Source organism: Botrytis porri (assembly GCF_014898465.1).
Source record: "Botrytis porri strain MUCL 3234 chromosome Unknown BPOR_001, whole genome shotgun sequence".
Lineage (NCBI taxonomy): Eukaryota > Fungi > Ascomycota > Leotiomycetes > Helotiales > Sclerotiniaceae > Botrytis > Botrytis porri.
Window position 1 is genome coordinate 883,372 of NW_024066075.1, and position 19,899 is coordinate 903,270.

At 44.1% G+C, this 19,899-nt stretch overlaps 6 protein-coding genes across 6 annotated transcripts; 4 read left to right on the forward strand and 2 right to left on the reverse strand.

Moving 5' to 3' along the window:
• Nucleotides 1-143: 143 nt before the first annotated feature.
• On the reverse strand, nt 144-5,664 carry EAF01_000262 (uncharacterized protein). The gene is made up of 4 exons (XM_038908512.1): nt 5,198-5,664; nt 4,255-5,051; nt 2,969-4,136; nt 144-2,916 (listed from the first exon to the last, which is right to left on the reverse strand). Exons 3-4 carry the CDS (start codon nt 3,831-3,833, stop codon nt 803-805), a joined length of 2,979 nt encoding a protein of 992 aa, XP_038775418.1. The 5' UTR covers nt 3,834-4,136; nt 4,255-5,051; nt 5,198-5,664; the 3' UTR covers nt 144-802.
• EAF01_000263 (uncharacterized protein) lies at nt 4,200-4,869 on the forward strand (the record flags this gene model as incomplete). Its single annotated transcript, XM_038908513.1, has 3 exons — nt 4,200-4,283; nt 4,560-4,648; nt 4,734-4,869. 3 exons carry the CDS (start codon nt 4,200-4,202, stop codon nt 4,867-4,869), a joined length of 309 nt encoding a protein of 102 aa, XP_038775419.1.
• Nucleotides 5,665-7,749: 2,085 nt separating the features above from the next.
• Nucleotides 7,750-8,922, reverse strand: EAF01_000264 (uncharacterized protein; the record flags this gene model as incomplete). The annotated part of the gene is made up of 1 exon (XM_038908514.1): nt 7,750-8,922. The coding sequence occupies one exon, from the start codon at nt 8,920-8,922 to the stop codon at nt 7,750-7,752; it is 1,173 nt and encodes a 390-aa protein (XP_038775420.1).
• Nucleotides 8,923-9,556: 634 nt separating this feature from the next.
• On the forward strand, nt 9,557-10,379 carry EAF01_000265 (uncharacterized protein; the record flags this gene model as incomplete). The annotated part of the gene is made up of 3 exons (XM_038908515.1): nt 9,557-9,602; nt 9,655-9,667; nt 9,710-10,379. 3 exons carry the CDS (start codon nt 9,557-9,559, stop codon nt 10,377-10,379), a joined length of 729 nt encoding a protein of 242 aa, XP_038775421.1.
• A 3,485-nt stretch (nt 10,380-13,864) lies between these two features.
• Nucleotides 13,865-16,003, forward strand: EAF01_000266 (uncharacterized protein; the record flags this gene model as incomplete). Its single annotated transcript, XM_038908516.1, has 1 exon — nt 13,865-16,003. The coding sequence occupies one exon, from the start codon at nt 13,865-13,867 to the stop codon at nt 16,001-16,003; it is 2,139 nt and encodes a 712-aa protein (XP_038775422.1).
• Nucleotides 16,004-17,305: 1,302 nt separating this feature from the next.
• Nucleotides 17,306-19,055, forward strand: EAF01_000267 (uncharacterized protein; the record flags this gene model as incomplete). Its single annotated transcript, XM_038908517.1, has 3 exons — nt 17,306-17,635; nt 17,687-18,520; nt 18,570-19,055. 3 exons carry the CDS (start codon nt 17,306-17,308, stop codon nt 19,053-19,055), a joined length of 1,650 nt encoding a protein of 549 aa, XP_038775423.1.
• Nucleotides 19,056-19,899: the final 844 nt, after the last annotated feature.

A 19,899-nucleotide genomic window follows, 5' to 3' on the forward strand; every position in this document is an offset into this window, starting at 1 on the left:
CACTGTGCAATGCACGGCTGGTGGCTATCGGGCTCTAACTTCGTTTCCCGTTCGCATTGATACCAAATAAAGAGCCACCACATTTAATCACGTTTCACTTGCGTATGCTCGCATTTAGATTCAAACGGTCATCTAAAATTCTGATATGTCAAATCATGTTATCATATTTTTGACTCTATCAATTCATTAAATCGCGACTCGTCTAACTCTAACTTGATATCTCTCTGCTCTGGCAACCGCACGCCAAACTCAACAATCTCACCCATAACTAGAATCTCATCTCAATTCTTTCTACGTAACAATTCCCATCATCGCTGTATCGACATGCTGTATTTGTATCAGTTTGTATCCTTCCTGGTATCAATCCACAAATCCATCTTCAAGATTTGATTATTTCCCAAATGTGCATTTAGTCCCGGCACAAAAGTAAACGAAACAAAGTAGTAAAAGAAAGTCCTCCGTAGCGATCCAGAAGTATGATTTTCCTGAGTTCGCCCATCCAGCCAGGCCCCAAGTCTACCCTGGTCATATTATTACATCAAGACAGATAAATGCCACTTTCCGTCCCACCAACCACCCAACGAAATATTTCCCAAAAATGCCAACCCGCTCAAGTGCCCCATCACTAATTGCCACATAAAAAAGGAGCATGCTGTGATAAGCAAAAAGTCCCGGGAAATAAAATGAAAGCAAAGTAAATGTGGGTATAGACAACAGATAAACCTCCCAATAACGCCATAAAGCATACCCATATTGATTACAGATTTCCCGCTCACTCTTTTTTTTAAAAAAAAAACAGTTACTACAATGAATCATGTAGCTGAGCCTTGGAACTCAGATGTGGACTCTTGAGAGGTTCAATTCCAGGAATTGGATCCGTTGACACCGCTCGTTTGCGCTCGCCTGCACGCATACTTCCTCTAACCTCTTTGTTTGATGGTCCATTTTCAAGTCGATCTTGTATCATCTCATCAAGCATTTTGCTCATCTCATCTACACTTTTTGAATTTTTGAGGGGCGTTGGGGGAAGGACGGTGGGTGGGAGAACCTTCGCCGCGCCTCCGGCACTTGTCAGACTAGGGTCGAACAATTGAGATTCCCTAGCTGAGACGGGACTCAGTGGCATTCCTTGGCCTAGGCTATGGCGAGGATCACGTTCGGCAGTGTCTCGAGACCGAGCAGAACTGCGAAGGGCTGATAACATGCGATCCTTATCATCAAGCCTCGCTCGTAAGTCCGCAATTTCAGCATCCTTGTCTCTCAATAGGTTGGAGATTCCATGGTCTTCTCCCACCATTATATTTGACTTGCTACCGAATTGTACAGACGTCCTTGATTGACTGGAGCGCCGAGCTTGTAGGAGTCGCTTTTCTAGGGTCTGGCAATATCGGGTCTTGTCTGCAAGGTCGGCTTGTAAGGCTCGATTCTGTGCTGCCAATGAAGCGGTACCATTTCCATATTCACCCCCAGAGTCTTCATCCTCCATTGATGTATGGTCGCCTGAGATGGTGCCGGATAGTCGTTGCGCACTGGGTCGTCGGCCAATGGTAGATACCGAATTGGCGCGATCTAGTGTGATGGTGGATGGTGTCATAGATGAGCGCACTGATAATGAAGACATATGGCCACTTGATGCTCCCATCGATAGCCTAGGTCGCATACTTAAAGCAGAATAGGTACCATTGGTATTGACACCAGTGGACTTGGAGCTGAGGATCAGTCTATTTAGATGGTCGATTCTCTCCTTAAGAGCGGTTCGAGCCAACTGCATCTCTATCAATTGCTCGTTATGACGAGCTTTTGCTTCTTCCTTTTGGACTTTATCCTCCTCGTTGAATTTGGCTTTGGTCTGGCCATCCAACTGTTTCTTTAGATCAACGATTTCCATGCGGTATCGTTCTAATAAAGCCCTAGTATTACCATCACCACCTCCATTCGACGCATCCTCCGCCTTTTTAGCATGACTGACAATATTTGCTGCAGCTCTGGAAGCAAACTTCAAGGTGTTCAAAGTCTCGCTAGTATGGCTGTTGGGTCCGGCAGCACTTGCTCCAGATCCAACAGATATAGTACACAGAATGCTGACAAGCGAACCTCCCGAAAGCGCACCTTGAAGAAGTCTTGTAAGCTTGCTGTCGCGATATGGCAAATGCTTTCCGTCCTTGTCCATTGGTTTGCCATCCTTGTCTTTGTTCCCTGACAGTCGAGCAATGACTGTTCCAAGGGTCAACAAACTTTTATTGATATGGGAACCTTCAGTACGTCGTTCTTTCGTTTCGGCGGCTCTCTCTGATCCCGCCAAATCGATCAGACTGAGAGTAGAAACGCGGACGCCACCAGGACTAATTCCTGTCCGTTTATTATCTTGCATGGCTGCTCCCCCGGGGACCCGCTCGCGAGATTCAACCACTATCTGTACGACGGCATGACTACGAGAACTCCTAGCATTAAATTGTGTACTAGAAGTCTTTCGTGCTTGATCACCCCGAAAGATAACACGAATTAACTGTGTTGGAGATTGCACTATTTCTTCTTTTAGTGGTGTGGCATACACGCCTCTCTTGCTGTCTTCTCGGAGCTTGATTTCTTCAGTTTGAACAGCTCCTGGGCCCGTGGCAGGACCTGTAGAAGCACTCAAAAGGTCATGAATCTTCTCATTATATATCTCCAAGTAACTGACCCTGAGTAGAAATTCTCGCGATGGAGTTTCACGGATGTATGAAAAAATGTCGGTAATGGCGAGAGGAATAACACCGGGCATCTTATCTGTTCCTTGCATAGAAAAAGTCTTTCCGGTACCCGTCATACCATATGCGAAAACTGTGCCGTGATACCCCTCCATTACTCGCCGTACGAGCCTTTTAGCGGATGCATCATATACTTTAGCGTTATTATCCTGCTGCGAAAAAACGTTGTCTGCTACTGTATTAGCATCTTACACTTGGAAAATTGTCGAACATAGCTTTACCATAGTAATAATCGCCGCCTTCCTTCCCGCGGTAAGCCACCAGTGATTTCCTTCCGTCTACTACCCATTCTCCGTCACTCTTACTAGTTTCCCCATGACTATTCGCATCCGGACGTACACGTACGCTGACAATGACATTGCCTTTGCCTTCTGCGGGCTTCGAGGATCTTTTATCGGCATCATCAGGTCCCTCTCGACCCCTAAACCCATCTCCAAGCTCTTCGGTGGTTGTCACAGATGTCGAGTATGAATCCTGGGCCGACGAACTACGGCTTTGAGGAGGCGAGGGTAAGCTTAATAGACCATCCGATCCTCGAGCCCCCGCACCGCTAGATATTGAAATACTGTCCCCGCTTCCATTGAGTAAGGTCGGCATGGGTCCACCAACAGCGCTTTGTGTACTAGGATTGGCCATTGCCGTTGGTCGCTTTCGAGGTTTCCCGCTACCACTATTGCTCGAATTGATTTCTGATGATTCTCTTTTACTTGACTCTCCTGTTGATAATGCAGTCCCTGGTGCAGCACCACCAGACAAAGGACTGGGAGGTAAACTCGCTGTTCTAACACCTCCTCGAGGAGGCTGAGGAAATGCATTAATACTAATCGTTTTTCTTACACTTTTACCGGCTGCATTAACTCCTGGAGAAGTCGGTACGTTTGGAAGGCCTGGGCTCCTCAATGTTTGAAGGCTAGATGATGACGGAGTTCTTAGTCCACTTCTAGGCGTACTTGGTGCCTCCGATCTGTCTGTGGGCAATGGCAATGCATTCGTGCTCTTTCGAGCCTTTGGCATAGGTAAAGCCGGTAGTGCTGATGTTGGTGGTCCATAAGAAGGCCTCGAGGCCCGTGGTAAGGTCGCTGCCATTGTTACTGACTCTGAAGCTCAATCTGGGTCGCCTGTTTGTCACTCGAATTCCAGATTCGAGCTTTCTAGTGCCTTGTAGCTGTAAATCTTACAGTTCCATGAAACTCGTTTGCAAAAATTTCTTGAGTTGAGACTTGGTAAATGAGTATTGTGATTTCCAGCCAATATGTGAAGTTACCCAGTAACCAATCAACTGCCTTTGCAAAATCTAGACCAAGGTACCTATTCGTCCTCTCGAAAGTGGGTGAAACCCGATAGTACTCCGTCTGATATGCCTTAATTAGCAAGATTGGGCGTTTGGACCTGTTTGACTTGTCAGTGCACTCTTCCTGGCATCAGGGCAGAAAAATAAAAGATCAGATAATCATGCAAATATATCTCGAGGGACAAGCTCCAATCCCAAATATGGGGATGATCTTACAGATTAAGGTTCCAATGCGAAAACCATGTGTATGTTCCAGATGCGAAGATTTTATTTTCGGAAATTCCTCCTCAAGATATGCAAGTTCCCTTTGCTAGTGATGTTGGGTGCCACAGTCGAAAAATGTACAGAGTAATTATCCGATTACCCTAGGACTAACAGACAGGACTAACAGACGTTGACAAATTATATGTGATATCGTGTTCATGCATTCAGCAGACTGGATCGAATCAATGGCTTCTGGAAAGTATTTTTTGGTAAAGTTGGACGTCTTTGGATGCAGTGCCTATGATAAAAAGAAGTAGTGCTGTGCAGGCTCTCGACTTCAATTGGTTGGTATTTGTGAAAGTATGAACCCTCAATCTTCCAACCTTTTCATGCGATTGGCAAATGGGTAAGACTGAAAATCAAATCGTAAGAAAGAGATGAAAAGAATCTTCTATTGTTGATCTTCTTTGGTATGAAATCGTATGTTTTAGGTTTGTGAACGGTGAATCGATTATAGTCTCTCGAGTCCCGACGGTGAATTTGGCGACAAATGAAGGAATAGTCGCAGGTTCGGTGACACAAAGGCAGGAAGCCGTCACTTGGCGAGTTATATGGGAGTACGAGTGAGATTGGTATGGAACATAAATAAGGATCGTGATATCGTCGTTCTTTTCGCAGTCGTGAGAGATGGATAGAATGGCAGGAAAATTATTCGAAGCTTTCGAATAGTGACGCGAAACCAGACGTGTACAAGAAGTGAGGAGTGGACGAAAAAAAAGCAAGGTAAAGTAAGTACTGGGTACTTTTTTCTGTAGCGTTTTAGTGTTAAACCCAAGGTTACATAGAGTATGCAGAGCTGCAGCGCGGAAGCTTATTGGAATATGCAACAGAGGGGTGATAAAAGATAGAAGAGAGTTCTGATCTATGAATGGAGCAGACGAAAGAGCTTACTTACTGTATAACTCTGTGAGTGCGGATGTGTCCTACCACTTTGAAATCAACCATGCACTTCCTCTCTCGGCTCGACTCGACTCATGGGGATGGTGGGTGATTGATGGGCGATGGGTTGATGGGTGAAGGATGATGGGTGATGGGTGATGGGTGATTGTACTACAAGGTTGCAAGGGGAAGGCAAATGTACCGTTGACCTGAACAGGGTAGGTGATTGATTCGTGAAGGGTGGTGAATGAGTGGACTTTTTCGTTACCAGTATCGGATAGTTGGTGGGTCGAAGAGAGAGAGAGAGAGAGAGAGAGAGAGAGGAAGAGAAAAACAAAAGGGACTGACTACTTCGGTCCCATGTAGATTATGAGTTATCTGGTCTAGGGATCAATATGGTAAAGAACGAAATGCAGAACATACAGAAGATGGCATGGTAATTTAGGATGTTTAATTCTGGAATTTTCGCTTTTTTTTTTCCTTTCTCCTATCAATTACAAGAGATGATATAATAGTAGCTACCATGGACTTACCAGTGTACCACCCTCCACCGTCGCCTATCTAGCCTAGACCCATTACTCGTCGTTGATTCGTACTCGAGTCTCGAGAATAGAAAAACTTTAAAGCTCGGAACCTTTGTCACTCATGGGTATGTTTGGGAGAGAATTATCTATATTATTATCTTTTTTACACCGCAGAGATGCCCTTCCTTCTTTCGTGTTTTCCATGGCCCGAGGAGGGAATGTGTGGATAAGTTAACTTCCCTCACGAATAATCTGGAAGAAGATAATATAAATGGACGATTACTTCGGGGATAGTGCGGAGCATCTTGGGCAATCTCTGCTCTCTTGGGAATATATTGAACCTAACCCTCGCTAGATATCCTTATCGAAATTGATCAAATTTGGGCAGGAAGTAACTAGAGGTACAACCTTGGAAGACCTTACCTACTTATTCCTCCGTAGAGACAAGAGGGATGAAGGGGAAGGGGAAATGGCTAGGGAGGTGGACCATGATTGGTCAATGGTATAGCATACTTATTACTCGGAGAGAGAGAGAGAGAGAGAGAGAGAGAGAGAGACGATAAAGTGATAAAACGATATAACGACATAGTGGTCCTCTCGTGTGGTAGAATTCATTGTACAGAATCACAATGTAACACCATTCATCGTTCATCGAAGATTCATCTCTATCAAAGATTTCCAATGGAAGATTTGGTTTACTTTTGTCCTAATATGATGTGATGCTCCTTATTAGTACCTAATAGGTATGCCATTTCCGAATTTATTAGTTGCTTTTAGCAGATCTTACTTCACCCCAGACTACAACATCCTTCAATGAATGATCCAGACAGAGGTGTACTAATAATAACCTTGGAAGCCCTTCATTAACCCCAGACAAAGATGCTTACCATCAATGTCATTCATACACCATGCATGCCGGTACTTTTCTAAAAGGATGTTCATCAATCGATATCTCTTGCATGGTGATACCCTTTTCGCCTTTGCACCCACTATCAAACAGTGTACGTTTTGGTAGCATGGCAGCATGTCAGCTATCAAACATGTCTTGTGCAGAAGGAGTCAAGTACCTCCGCTATAATATTTGCTTCAAGGCTACTTGCCTCTAATACACTTATCCAAAGCTTCCAAGGTTCCTCTCCCCCCATACCAGCTCTGAAATAGATTGGTTAGACACAGAAGGTGAAATACCGTTTGATGATTTCAGCCCCACGCAGCACATTCGACCTAGGTAACCTTCATGTCTATCTATGTGATTGATCTCATATCGATAATAGGTTCACCAACTTCCTACAAAATTACCCGGGGTGAGGGGCAATATTAAAAGAAGCTCAGGGTTTGAAAGAAACGCAGGGGTCGCAAATGAGAGAGCGCCCAATCCGTGCCATCATTACAAGGTAGGAGACGTTTTCGAATCTTTTTACATTTTCCGAAGGCTTTGTGTGATCAAAGGAAATGATTTAAGTGTGGGAAGTGTATTTGATACATACGGGGTAGATGGCGAATATACACATTCCAGTAACTTACATTTGGCTATGGCACCATGATACATGAACATACCTACCACAATGGACTTTCCAAATAAACGCTTGAATATTAATCTAATCTCAGTTGAAAAGTTTAAACTGAATGCATTTGATTGTTGAATTTGAGTTGAAACATTCAAAGCATTTAATGATCAAATTGGCATTAGAACATTGATTATGTGTGAGGTTTACTTGATATCCAACTTATTTCTTGCATCGCATGCTTAACCTTATCAACAGGAGAGAAATTGATACCCCCGAGACCTGAGCACTGTTCATTCAAAATACTCCGCTGCTGAACATGCAGTAGTAAACTCCACCCATGGATGATCTCCGCATTTGATTTGAATTTTATACATTATATGGAGCTCACCAGCCAATCTAGACCAAGTATTGTTTCTCCCTGCAGATTCGAACAATCTAATTTCATCTTGGCTTTCAAACAACAGTAATCGCGAAGGCTGAAGATTCAAGATCGATCCACGGTATTCCAGATAGACTCCAGATCCTCCATGTACTTTCTATAATGCACGTACGCCCCTCCCGATGCTCCTGGTATCGAAGACTTCAACTAAGCCTGCGCCAACGCACTCTGCCAATATCCATTCAAATGAGATTCCATAAAACTGCTTCCATTTCCTAGTCTTGCCGGGAAGAACGCCAGAGAATTCTCCTCTATGCCTCTTTGCCGCGCTGGTCCCTTCGTCTGTTTCAATTCCACCATCCCACCGCTGCCGTAGAAGAGATTCGGGCGCTTCACGATACTTCGATTCCGACAGCAAGGACACGAGGTGAGCACGGGCATTACTCAACAGTTTAAGAAATTGTCCTGTTGCTGGAAGGGAAAAGGTTAAATCACCCTTTCCCGACAATCGAGCACCGCCTCCACTCCCCCCAGAAGCATGAACAGCCCCTTCACCACCAACGGCAGCTAGAGATCCAGAACCTGCCCTTGAAATGCTGTCTAGCGAAGTTAAGGTTCCTTTTGAACCGTCACCTGGCCTCGAGAAATGATCTGTGACTGTATACTTGGTCGTTGACGAAGTAAGGAATCCAGCATGTATAAATTCGTGAGCGCTCTCTTCCGTGAACTGGGATCTAGGAAACTTCAGCGCGGTCGGGTTTTCACACAGTAGTTTTGTTAAGTCCTCTTTTGAAGAAGCTTTAAGGTTGCTTCTCTCTATCATGATCTCTAAATCCTTCACCAATATCAAAACTTCCCCAAGGCTTCCTCTCCCACTGACAACAACTTTTCTTATCGCCCCTCCATGTACTAATTCTACAATCTCTCGCTCAACAGCAGTAGGAGAGTTTAGTAAAGCTTGAACATGTGAGACAGTAACAACATTTGGTAATGAATCCCGGTAGTTGAGGACCTCCGCGATTCGTGTTGAATTCATACCACTCCTCTGCACTGGCATCTGGCTCCACATCCTACCCTTGATATATTGAATGGCTTGCGCAACATCCCGTAAGGTGAGATCGGTTGCAAGAGCTTTGACCAAACCTACATCATCAAGCTTATCATCAAAAAAGTCCTCCTCTTCATCGTCATCACAGTCTGCTTTCGATTTCGATCGTTGCAGAGGTTTTCTTTTGGGTAGGGAAGAGAAGGGGGAGGAAGAACTTCGCTTCAATGAAGGGGTGGACTTTTTGATTCGACTCGAGAGTGCAGCAGAACGATACAGACTCATGGTTGGAACAGATCAAAATTCCGTACTGCGTGATAAACCGGATGATAAAGTTGAGTGAAGGACAATTGCCACTACCGACTTCAACATAATTACAAAGCCTGACCTGGAGCCTGTCCTGCCTCCTTGCTTATCCTTATCGGTTAGCCTTGCAGCTAGCCTTCATATGCACGAAATAGAAGATACATAAAGTAAATTTACCTTGCAATATTCAAGATGAAACGAATCATTAATTTATATTTTGAAATTTACATCTTTATATTATGACTTGAGATCAAAACATCAGTTCTTGTCTCTATTTTGACTACTTTGTGAAGCTAGCAATCGGGATAAAGTTGACCGACATCGATGACTAACACCGCATGCTGATCCACTGTCCACGCAAATGACTCTAGAATTTGTACTCACCACATCAACATTCGCTGTTCCATGACTGAATAAGTAAACAGCATTTCCTTGTACCTATAAAGCTTTCTATTCAGAGGATAACCTGTGTATCCATACAATCTCTTTCTCACCTATCTTACTTAACGATTATTCATCTTTCAGCTCCTTGTGTTGCACTTCCTTCTCAATACACTTCCTTCTCAATATAATCTACCAATATTCAAATACACTTTGATTATCGTGTTGCAAGATGCCTCCAACAATCATTCTGATTAGGCATGCACAAGCACTCCACAGTCAGTCAACAATGCTCAACTACATTACGGTTTCTGGCTAACATGGCACAAGATGTGTCTCATAAGTCATCCTGTAATATCATTTGTGACCTAGGCTGATGCTCCAGGGCACGCAACTATGAGCTACATGACCCGGCGTTGACCGATCTTGGCTTCGAGACACAGTGTGACGAACTGGCTAGCCATCTCGAGAATGAAGTTCCACTGGCTCGGGAAATTGGTCTCATTGTGGTGAGCCCCATGAGACGGACTTTGCAAACAGCGCAGCAAGGCCTGGGCTGGTTGATGAAGGGCGGTGTTCCCGTTATACTTCGACCTGAATGGCAGGAGAACTCAGACAAGCCATGTGATACAGGAACGCCCGTCGAGGTTATGGAGAAGGAGTGGCCACAATTTGACTGGTCGGCTGTTGACCCACTGTTTCCAGCAAAATCTGGTCTGTACGAGTTTTCTAAAGATGCTCTGACAGGTCGAGGACTTGCGGCTAGGAAATGGTTACAGCAACGTCCAGAGAAGGTTATTGCTGTAGTTTCTCATTCGGCTTTTCTTCGGACTTGCGTCAGCTACAGGCAATATGCGAATGCGGACTACCGGATTTTCGATTTTGCTGGTGGCGATAGACAAGAAAACGCTGAGCTTTTGGAGAGGGAAGTCACCGAATCCAAGGGCGGAGGGTTAGGGAAAAGCCCAAAGGGAGTCTTTGGAATGACCGTTGATGATTATCCCAGTGAGATTGAAAAGGACATTGGAGAAGCAACAACTGAGCTTCCAAAGTAGCTCGGGTGTGTAAGCTTAAGTTGAAGGAAGTTATGCATTGCTAAGATGATGTTGAAGATCAATAATCCTTTGAATCACCTGATTTATCGAACCCTTGAAAGTATGATTTGCTTCCATAATCTTATATTCAAACAAATCTCCTGTCCGAAATAAGCCATCCGAGCTATCAGCGCCAAATTCTCCGACCATATCCGAACAAGGAAGTATACCTAGCAACCGTGGCATGTCTAAATCATTTCTTGATGCCTTTCTTGTTTTCCGTTAGCAACGCAGATCAGAAGCTATGACTGGCCGAACTTCTTCTCGTGATCTCAGTTTGCTCCTCTATACTCTTTCCACTTCCTCTCCACCTCTCTTCCCAGTATGACATCATTCTAGTCATGAGAAATGTCCTTGAAGGAATTGATATTTCCCATAGGCTTCGAGTCAGCTGCCGGGAACAAGTCATGCTTCGAGAGCAACTACGGTGGGGGTAACAATTTTTCCCTTTGTTCCCTTCCGCTTTGGATAGCTGAGAGTGGGATATCTGATTGTCTTTCTACTGGGTTGATAAGACGATACTCTATATCATGAAAAGATTCTCTAGAGTCATGTAAGAAAAATATGGTAATCGAATTTAGCGACCTCGAAAGGATGGAAACAGGGGGTCTATTTATCTCAAACTCGATTTTGAATTGATTATTTTACTAATAATAGAAACCAAACCAAGGCCCTCATCTAGCTGTCCCATAAGATAGTATCTCTTCTCATTATATGTGTCTCGCCGTTTATTTAAAGTAAAATCGGATCTCTTATCAAGTCATACCCATGTTCCGAATTGTTCAATTTGGCATCCAAAAACATTTTAAACTTTTCAGTGCTAAATCTCTCTCAACTCTGCATCCATGCAAGATGACCAATCTGGCATATCATGTGACCTTGCTACAAAGACAGACTATGTAAACAATAACTAAATCAGACAACTACAGTAGATATCATGATGGAAAAAGCATAGAAAGCCGTGCGCCCTGTATTGCAGCATTTAGTGGATCGGGAGATTGTGAAAATCTGTAAAGTTATGTCATTTACGAGCAAGAAAACAGGAATATGAACACGTTTCTACGATGTTATGTGTGGCTGGTGCCTTTAATGATGCAAGTAACAACGAAGATGGAGAATCTAGAGCAGTCTATCAATGCTCAATTATCCTTCCGTCAATATATCACCGTACCTGTTGATTAGATTAACGTCATCTTGATCGATTTCTCCCCAGAAGAAGGGAACAAACACTCCGGGTTATTGAAATCGGCGTTGGACAATCTTGTCATCTCATAGACTCCCTCTGGGGGGATGCTATGTCATACCTCGGACCTGTATTTTGAGATGTAGTGTCAAGACCTAAGGCAGTGCTCTACAGGGAGGCGACAACCGGCGTAGATCCATTGGCCAAGGTTGTCGTATTTTCAGCCGTGGCTGACGTCCTTTGTCATGAACTGACTACACTCATCAGTTGTTCGCCCAATGGTTAACTAATTTTGTGGAATCCATGACCTTTTTAAGAGCAGAATTGGGGGTGAACAACAATTACTGCGGTGTGGGAAAGAAGGGAAGGAATACTCGTAGGAATGAGTACAAAGACTTAAGAGGCGGTTGTGTCCTGAGTAAGGTTTTGTTCTACATATGTCGATTACATGATGTGTTCACCCCAGTGTGTACACGCAGTGAGTGTCTGGAGACAGTCACGGGATGGACGAAATAAGTTATATTAAGTAAACTTTATATCATCATACTTTTCAATGATCCAATCCGGATTTTGGCAATCAAATTCTGACCATTCCGAATCCAATTTGATACTCAAGGGTTTGGGAAACCAGTTTTGGTGTGAGGTTTGGTTGTTTCATACAGATGAGGTAGTCAGATGGAGGTGGTCAGAATTTGATATACCTATCTAGCTAGGTAGCCATTCGACAATACTCACAAAACGTTCATCAATCTTTAACTGTTGGATGTATGTAAACATGGTATTCCGAGGCTCGAGTGCCGAGCATTCACCAGATTTATATCTATGGCGAGGTGAACTCTATAGTCTACACGGAGGTGGACCCTATACGTGAAGATGAGACAAGAATCAATGTGGCTGAGGAAGTCAAGAAAAGAACGAGGAAGCTAAAACATCTTAGAGGCCCTCCAATCAGATCAATACGTCCCCTAGTTTTTACCTCATTGGATTTAGCTTTGCTATCCTGATAATTTGCCCACATGAAGCCGACGCCATTACATGCTTCAAATGATCACCGAGCAGCTGATGGATGACAAGTAAGTAGGTAATGGACGCTCCAGTGGAACCCAGAACCCAGAACCGAAACCCGGAACAGCCATAAATATCAATATTTGTTGACAAATCCAACAATCAATATCTCAGATCATAAGTTGATTGAAAACAGTTATACACATTTATGAGAAGCTTTTAAATCTATTCTTTATGTTTGCATGTAGACTGATAATATCATAAACTATTGAAATCTGTGTTTTCGAGACACGCAGGTATGATTCCTCTGGAGTGATCTGGTCGAACTTATCGCTTTTTTCGTCCATATAGAGGCACTGGAGTCGCTACTACCTACTCCCTACCTATGTACTAGTACACTCTTCTTCATCCTACCCTACCAGGTATGAATTGCTTCGTGTAAAACGATTACTACCTCTGTACCGTAAGGTCTGGCTGGGTGCTATAAGTCTCAACTCTTATAAATGTAATACTAGTTACTAGTCTCAAAGCATAGACAGATATTAATTTGTATACAGTAATTTATCTTTAGAGTTCCTGAGTAGGTAGGTAATTTTAGTGTATTTATACGCACACAGAGTACATAATAACAAAACAGATTAAGGCAAGAAGAAGCTAAGCCTTGAAAGAGACTTGATCGCAAAAGAGTGGCGCTAACCTGGAAGTTCTATTGAGGCGCAATCAACCTTCAGCTTTATTTTCTATTCAGAACTTCTACTACTTCTTGTTCATCCATCAGGTTCGTTGCTGTGTACGCAGGAAAGTCAGCAGCTCCCAGTGCTCTCTACATTCGGTTTTCTCAATTTATCAATTTCACCACGTTCTCGATTTTTCAACCTGTATCATTTATTATCTTCATCTACTTGGATGTTATCCAGCCTGTCTGATTATGTTCAGCGAGATAGCAGCCCTCGTAGCCCTGGATAATTACGTTGTTTAACACGGTTTGCGATTTATTCATTATACCCAGATTCAATATACGATCGAATCGCTAAAGCCGTAGGTTCATCATGTCAATTGCAAAGCGTGAGGCGATCCTTTCTAATTCTCTACAGAAGCCCTATGATCCAGCAGAAATACCAGCCTCGCAACAATTTACAATCCGGTAGTGAAGACTCGACATGAGAGCTTGATTACATCACGAGCGTTATCAAGATCGCGAGTCAAGAATCAGTGCATTAAAGCGTCAATTTTTGACCTATTATAATATATCGAGTTCATGGCCTCAGAGCAAGAAACAATTTCCGCGACCGTACCAGGTTTTGCCGCGAACTTATCAGACCCCGCCACTAAACCTTCTCCTGCAACTTCAACTCATCCCGAATCCGAAAATACCAGACCAAGATCTTTAAAACGAAGTCAGGCAGATCAAACACAACCTCCGACGACAAGTCTTACATCAATCGCGAACGCGGGGCTGGTTGTTTCGCCTGCAAAAGCACCGCGATTCGGCGGCACGTTCTCGCCCGTGTTCCCTGCTGCGCCGCTCACCGGGGCAGCCGCCTTTGAAGACGAACGGCGGAAGAAGGAAGAAGCGCAGAAAAGTCAAATCGGCGCCATGAGCAAAAATCCCGGTCATGAGGCTATCGCGTCTCTTTTAGGCGGAGGGGGAGTTAGCGTGAGCAGGCCGCAAGACGCTCCCATCGCTGCAACCACTATGAGTGAGGGCATGTCTGCAGCTGCAAATGCACTGACAATTCCAACCACTATGCCATTCGACGAACGGGCTGAAACCAGCCCAGCGAGCGTGGCAAGCCTTGCAAGCTTGGGTAGCACGGCTCAAACTGCAACTGCGAGTCCTACAATTGTTGCGAGTCCGGCTGCCATGACAAATTCTTTAGAGACCGATGGTCGTGATGCGCGATCAGGTCTCAGTCAGCTGCAAGCTGCCATGGACGAGCAGCCCTCGAACAAATCTATGTCTTTCCCAGGCAATTTGGCACAAATGGATCCTTCACAATATCCTTCTCGAGGGATGAGCTTACCTATGCCCAATCAAAACCAGCAACTCCTACCAAGGTCGCCTTCTCAAAAGAAACATAAATGTCCTTACTGCGAGACTGAGTTCACACGACACCATAATTTAAAAAGTCATCTTCTGACGCATAGTCAAGAAAAGCCTTACGTGTGCCAAACTTGCCAAATGAGGTTTCGTAGGTTACACGATTTGAAACGTCACATGAAACTACATACAGGAGAGCGCCCTCATATTTGCCCAAAATGCGATCGAAAATTCGCGCGCGGTGATGCACTTGCTCGTCATAGCAAAGGCCTCGGTGGTTGCGCCGGAAGGAGGGCGAGCATGGGAAGTTTCGGAGGGGACGACGAATTTGATGGGGGTAATGTAGGGGAAGCTGATGATAATGGAATGGACGGAATAATGTACTCGAATGGCAATCCCCATCCCAACGAAGTAGAGATGTCTGAAGAAGACGGACGACGGTTTAGTCTGCCTAGTATCAAAGCACAGCATGTGGCTGGTAACACTGGTAGCCAAGATAGTTACAGCTCTCACTCACGTACTCCAAGCACCTATCCTCCTGCTGGCCCGAGACAAAATGCTCCCACAGGTCTTTATCCGCCCGGTACGGATCGCGTGGGCTCTTCTAGTTCGGCTACATCACCTAGCATGCAGAACAATGTTATTGGTATGCACACACCAAGCAACAGTGTCTCATCAATGCCTCTCGGCACTAGTCCTGGCTCGATGTTCTCCCAAAGTGGTATAACTGAGAGTCCTAAGCCACTAAGTCCAGCCGGTATGCATTCACACCAGCTTGGCCACGATTCTGCCTCGATCACCAGGCAACGATCACCCAGCTTGACCACTCAATTTCAGCAACAGCACTTTGGTCGTCATCAGTCTGGAAGGAGTCCACCTCCTGGGATGTCTTTACCATCTCCACACAGCGCACAGGGGCCAAAACTCCCGGCTCTAGCTGGCTTAGCCCCTCCTGATACGAGGTTTACTTTAACAAGTCAATTAACTACTCAACAGAGCCCTGGAAATAGCCAACAAGGTTCTCAACAGCAGCAGCAACAAATACAGCAATCGACATCTCCTACTTCATTGTTCCAACCTTCCAACCCCCTCCAAAGTCGAGGTCCACCAAGCCATCAAGGGAGTGGTGATAGTAGTAACAATCTGTTCGCATCTGGCGCCTCAGGCGTCTGGGCATATGTTAATACATTGGAGGAAAAACTCAAGCTGTTTTCCGACAGAGTTGTTGCCATGGAAGCAAAAGAGAAAAGCCAGGAAGAAAAGATTAAGGCTCAGGATGAGAAGGTGAACCAATTGTCAGAAGAGCTACTTGCTGTCCGTAGACAATTGAGTTCTCAGAATCAAGGAACATCATAGCAGCAATCACCATAGGACGCAAGTATACGCAGCTGTTCTAAACCAAAATCACTTCTGGTGTACAAAGATATCATGGCGTTGAGTAGCGAAAATTGGGGTCACGATACGCTTTTCGTGGACTACGAACCTTATGCACGAATTTCACTTCTTTTAGTGGAGGAGGCGTTTTATTTTGGGAGGTGTCTTCACGGGACTTTCAAAAAATGGTAGCACTACTTCTTCATAGAACTTGGCTGGCTTTCTCTCACTGTCGGCAAACCGGGTTATTTCTCTCTTTATTCATGGTGAAGATATTTCGGTAGGAAGAGATTTGAGGAAGGGATGAGACATGTATTTATATTTTTGCTGTAATCACAGAATCGCAGCGGCTTGCGGTCTCAACGTATTTCTTACCGAGTCGGAAGTTTACAAGTTATGAGTTTTTAGAATGTGTGATGACAGGTACCATTCGATGGAGATCTACTCTTTTGGAATATGATTGAAGCTATGGTTATACAATTTCAAGCCCTGGTAAAATCTATAATATTGAGGCAAAATGGTGATATTCGCGTGCAGACCGATATTGAGCGAGGGTAGAATGAAGGGGCGGAAAAACGAGAAGAGAATAATAGAAACTTGGCATAGGAATTGTTTATACAAAAAATTAGATATCTCTGATCTTTCGAGGTCTGAAGTTTCGAATCAATAACCATTGAATAACTACAGGTACAAACAATTTTAATCTATTTTGAATTTTCACTATGGATTCAAAAAGGTTGTATGCAGGCATATGGCATGGGTGATCATAACGGCTTGTGGCTTGTTCAGGTACGAACTGAATGTATTGTCCACGGGTACCATCAGTGGGGCAGCTCCACGATTGTCATTAGTGTACCAGGCTTCTTCCTTTTTCTTGAATATTCAGTATCAAATCATCAAATTATTATTTCGATTTATATAAAACTGCGAATTTATACAGTGATGGCTAGTTGATTATGATATGAGTTTATGTTTTGCTCGTGTAGATAACGGTATTTTTATTGCGTGTTAAACTATCAGTGTTCTCAATATACGGGTTTGTTTAGCTAATTAACTGTACCGCTTTTGTTCATCGATACTTGACAATCCCGTTCAAAGATAGGCACGTCATAGTCTAGAGTTATTTTTGGTCAATGCGAAACTGGACTACTTATTAGATATCCGCGTTGAAATACGGGAGGTCCGTCCTTTTCTAATTATCTAGTATTCTGCATCTGTTTTACTTGCTTGTCTTTTTGAGATATCGATCAATTATACGGTTCGCGACGGGGTACATTCATTACAATGCCAGGACCAACATTGAGTTCAGAGCCTGCTCTGCCAGAAGTACGCGAAAAGCTACACCTTCCACCCAAAAGTTATGCCGATGCTGCCGAGGAAACACCAGAGTCGCCAGATGATGGAAGCCATGAAAATAATGAAAATAAGGAGAATAGCGTGAATGGACAAACAGCCTTGGATGCGAATGGCTCAGGCAAAAATGGACCTAAGCACAAAGTGTCAGTCCTGAGGATCGTGGATACGAACGGTTCAGATTCTACCAGATCTGCCGACAAAGAGGATACCAGACCAAAGTTCGATAGGCAGGAGTCGAAGAGAGAGTACTCGGCAACGGTTCGTGCTGGAAGGAGCCGTCAATGTTTGATCTAAAAACTAACATTCCAGGGCCTCGACGATACTCCGAAAAGTCCTCCTCGACACAGGCATCGAAAATCATCTTCCCAGAAATCAAATGGGTCCCAGGAGAATGGTCAGGACTCGAACACAAATACGATGACGGATACTCAAAATAATACCAAGCCTAACACGGCCATCTTCGAAGGCGAACGCAATGGCAGTAAGCTCACAAGTGTGAAGCCCTCGGAGGATTACGAAAAAGAACTCCAAAGAGACCACAATGAAGCTCCAAAGTCTAAAGACGAAAAGTTGGTTAGTGGGAGACAAGCTGGACAAAGATGGCATACAAGCGGCATTCGATGGGCTCCAATGAATGTTCCACTTCAACGCAGACTTCAAACATTGGTGGTACTGTTTCATACACTCTGCATTGCCATTTTTGTATCAATGTTCTTTTTCCTATGCGCAATACCCCTTTTCTGGCCAATATTAATCCCGTATATGATCTACCTCATTACATCCAAGGCTTCAATATCCGGGACTTTGAGCCATCGATCAAACTTCTTCCGATCGCTACCTGTGTGGTCATTATTTGCATCTTACTTTCCAGCCCGGTTACACAGAACTCAAGAGCTACCGCCCACGAGGAAATATATCTTCGGATATCATCCCCATGGTATAATCTCCCACGGGGCGTTCGCCGCCTTTGCCACCGAAGCTCTTGGATTTTCTCAGCTCTTCCCAGATATCAAGAATACACTTCTCACATTAGATACCAATTTCAGAATACCGCTATATCGTGAATACGCTTTAGCAATGGGGCTTGCGTCCGTATCTAAAGAATCTTGCGAGAACCTACTTTCAAAGGGCGGGACAAACAAGGTATGTTCGAGCAATCTTATTCGTAATCAGATTCTAACTATCTAACTAGGAGGGTATGGGACGCGCAATTACTATAGTTGTTGGAGGCGCAGCAGAGTCACTAGATGCACAGCCATACAGTCTTAGATTGGTCCTCAAGCGTCGCAAGGGTTTCGTCAAGATGGCTATCCGAACTGGTGCAGACTTGGTTCCGGTTCTAGCTTTTGGTGAGAACGATCTTTATGATCAATTTTCCGCCGACTCACACCCATGGATCCACAAATTTCAATTACTGGTCAAGAAATTGATGGGATTCACCATACCCCTCTTTCATGCTAGAGGTGTCTTCAACTACGATGTCGGTCTTATGCCATATCGAAGGCCTTTAAATATTGTCGTCGGCCGGCCTATTAAAGTAATCCAGTCTAAAACTCCCGAACAACAAGATATTGATCGCGTTCACGAGGAATACGTGACGGAACTTGAGAGGCTATGGGACTTATGGAAGGACGATTTTGCTCCTAACAGAAAGGATGAGCTCCAGCTCGTTGAATGAAGTTTTGCTTTCTAAAGATATCTTTTCATACCGTCTTGGGATTTGGCATGCTTGTCGGCGCAAAAAGGATTCGCTTCTATGTACGAATAATATTATTTAGCACTCAACTTTACACGTCGACATTAGCTTACGGGTCAGAAAAACCGCGCCTAGCGTCAGCGAGGGCAAGATTAAGCGCAGAATGATGGATTGTCTTCATATCGTTAGTGGACAGCGTTGTAATTGTTGACGATATTTATTGCACTTGCCGTTATTTGTGAATGTGGAAAGAACACTAATAAGTGAAGCTTACAGTTTGACTTCATACTTGAATATGCCAGTTCAATTCAATGGCCCTACTCATTTGAACTATCTAGATAATCTATATGCTCCAGATCACTCAATCTTCCAGGCCAATGAAATCTTTCGAATCACTCGAATGTCGCGAGACCAATGAAATATCATGCTTTGGAATATGGACCATCACTTGGGTTCATGGGTGGACTTTGTCTGATTACGACTACACTGACTAGTAACATCAATGATATAGTAGACATCAAGGGAGATGGGCAGTTAGAGATCAAAGTATATTTATCCAGTATTCATTGGGTAAAGATTCCCTTCAATCTTTTCAACCCCTTGAATGCGGATGTTGCTACAGTAGTAGACGGAGGTTACTTATCTAATTCGGATCTTAAGCTGGAGGTACCATCCTACGATAATCATGCCATCACGCCGAAAGTACCAACTATGTTTCGATAATGAGTGGTCTTCTGAACCCATCAGTTCGGTATTCTCATTGCTCGTACGATACACCTGACATCTACACTCATCTGCAGACTAGAGCCAATTTCCATCAGCCTTC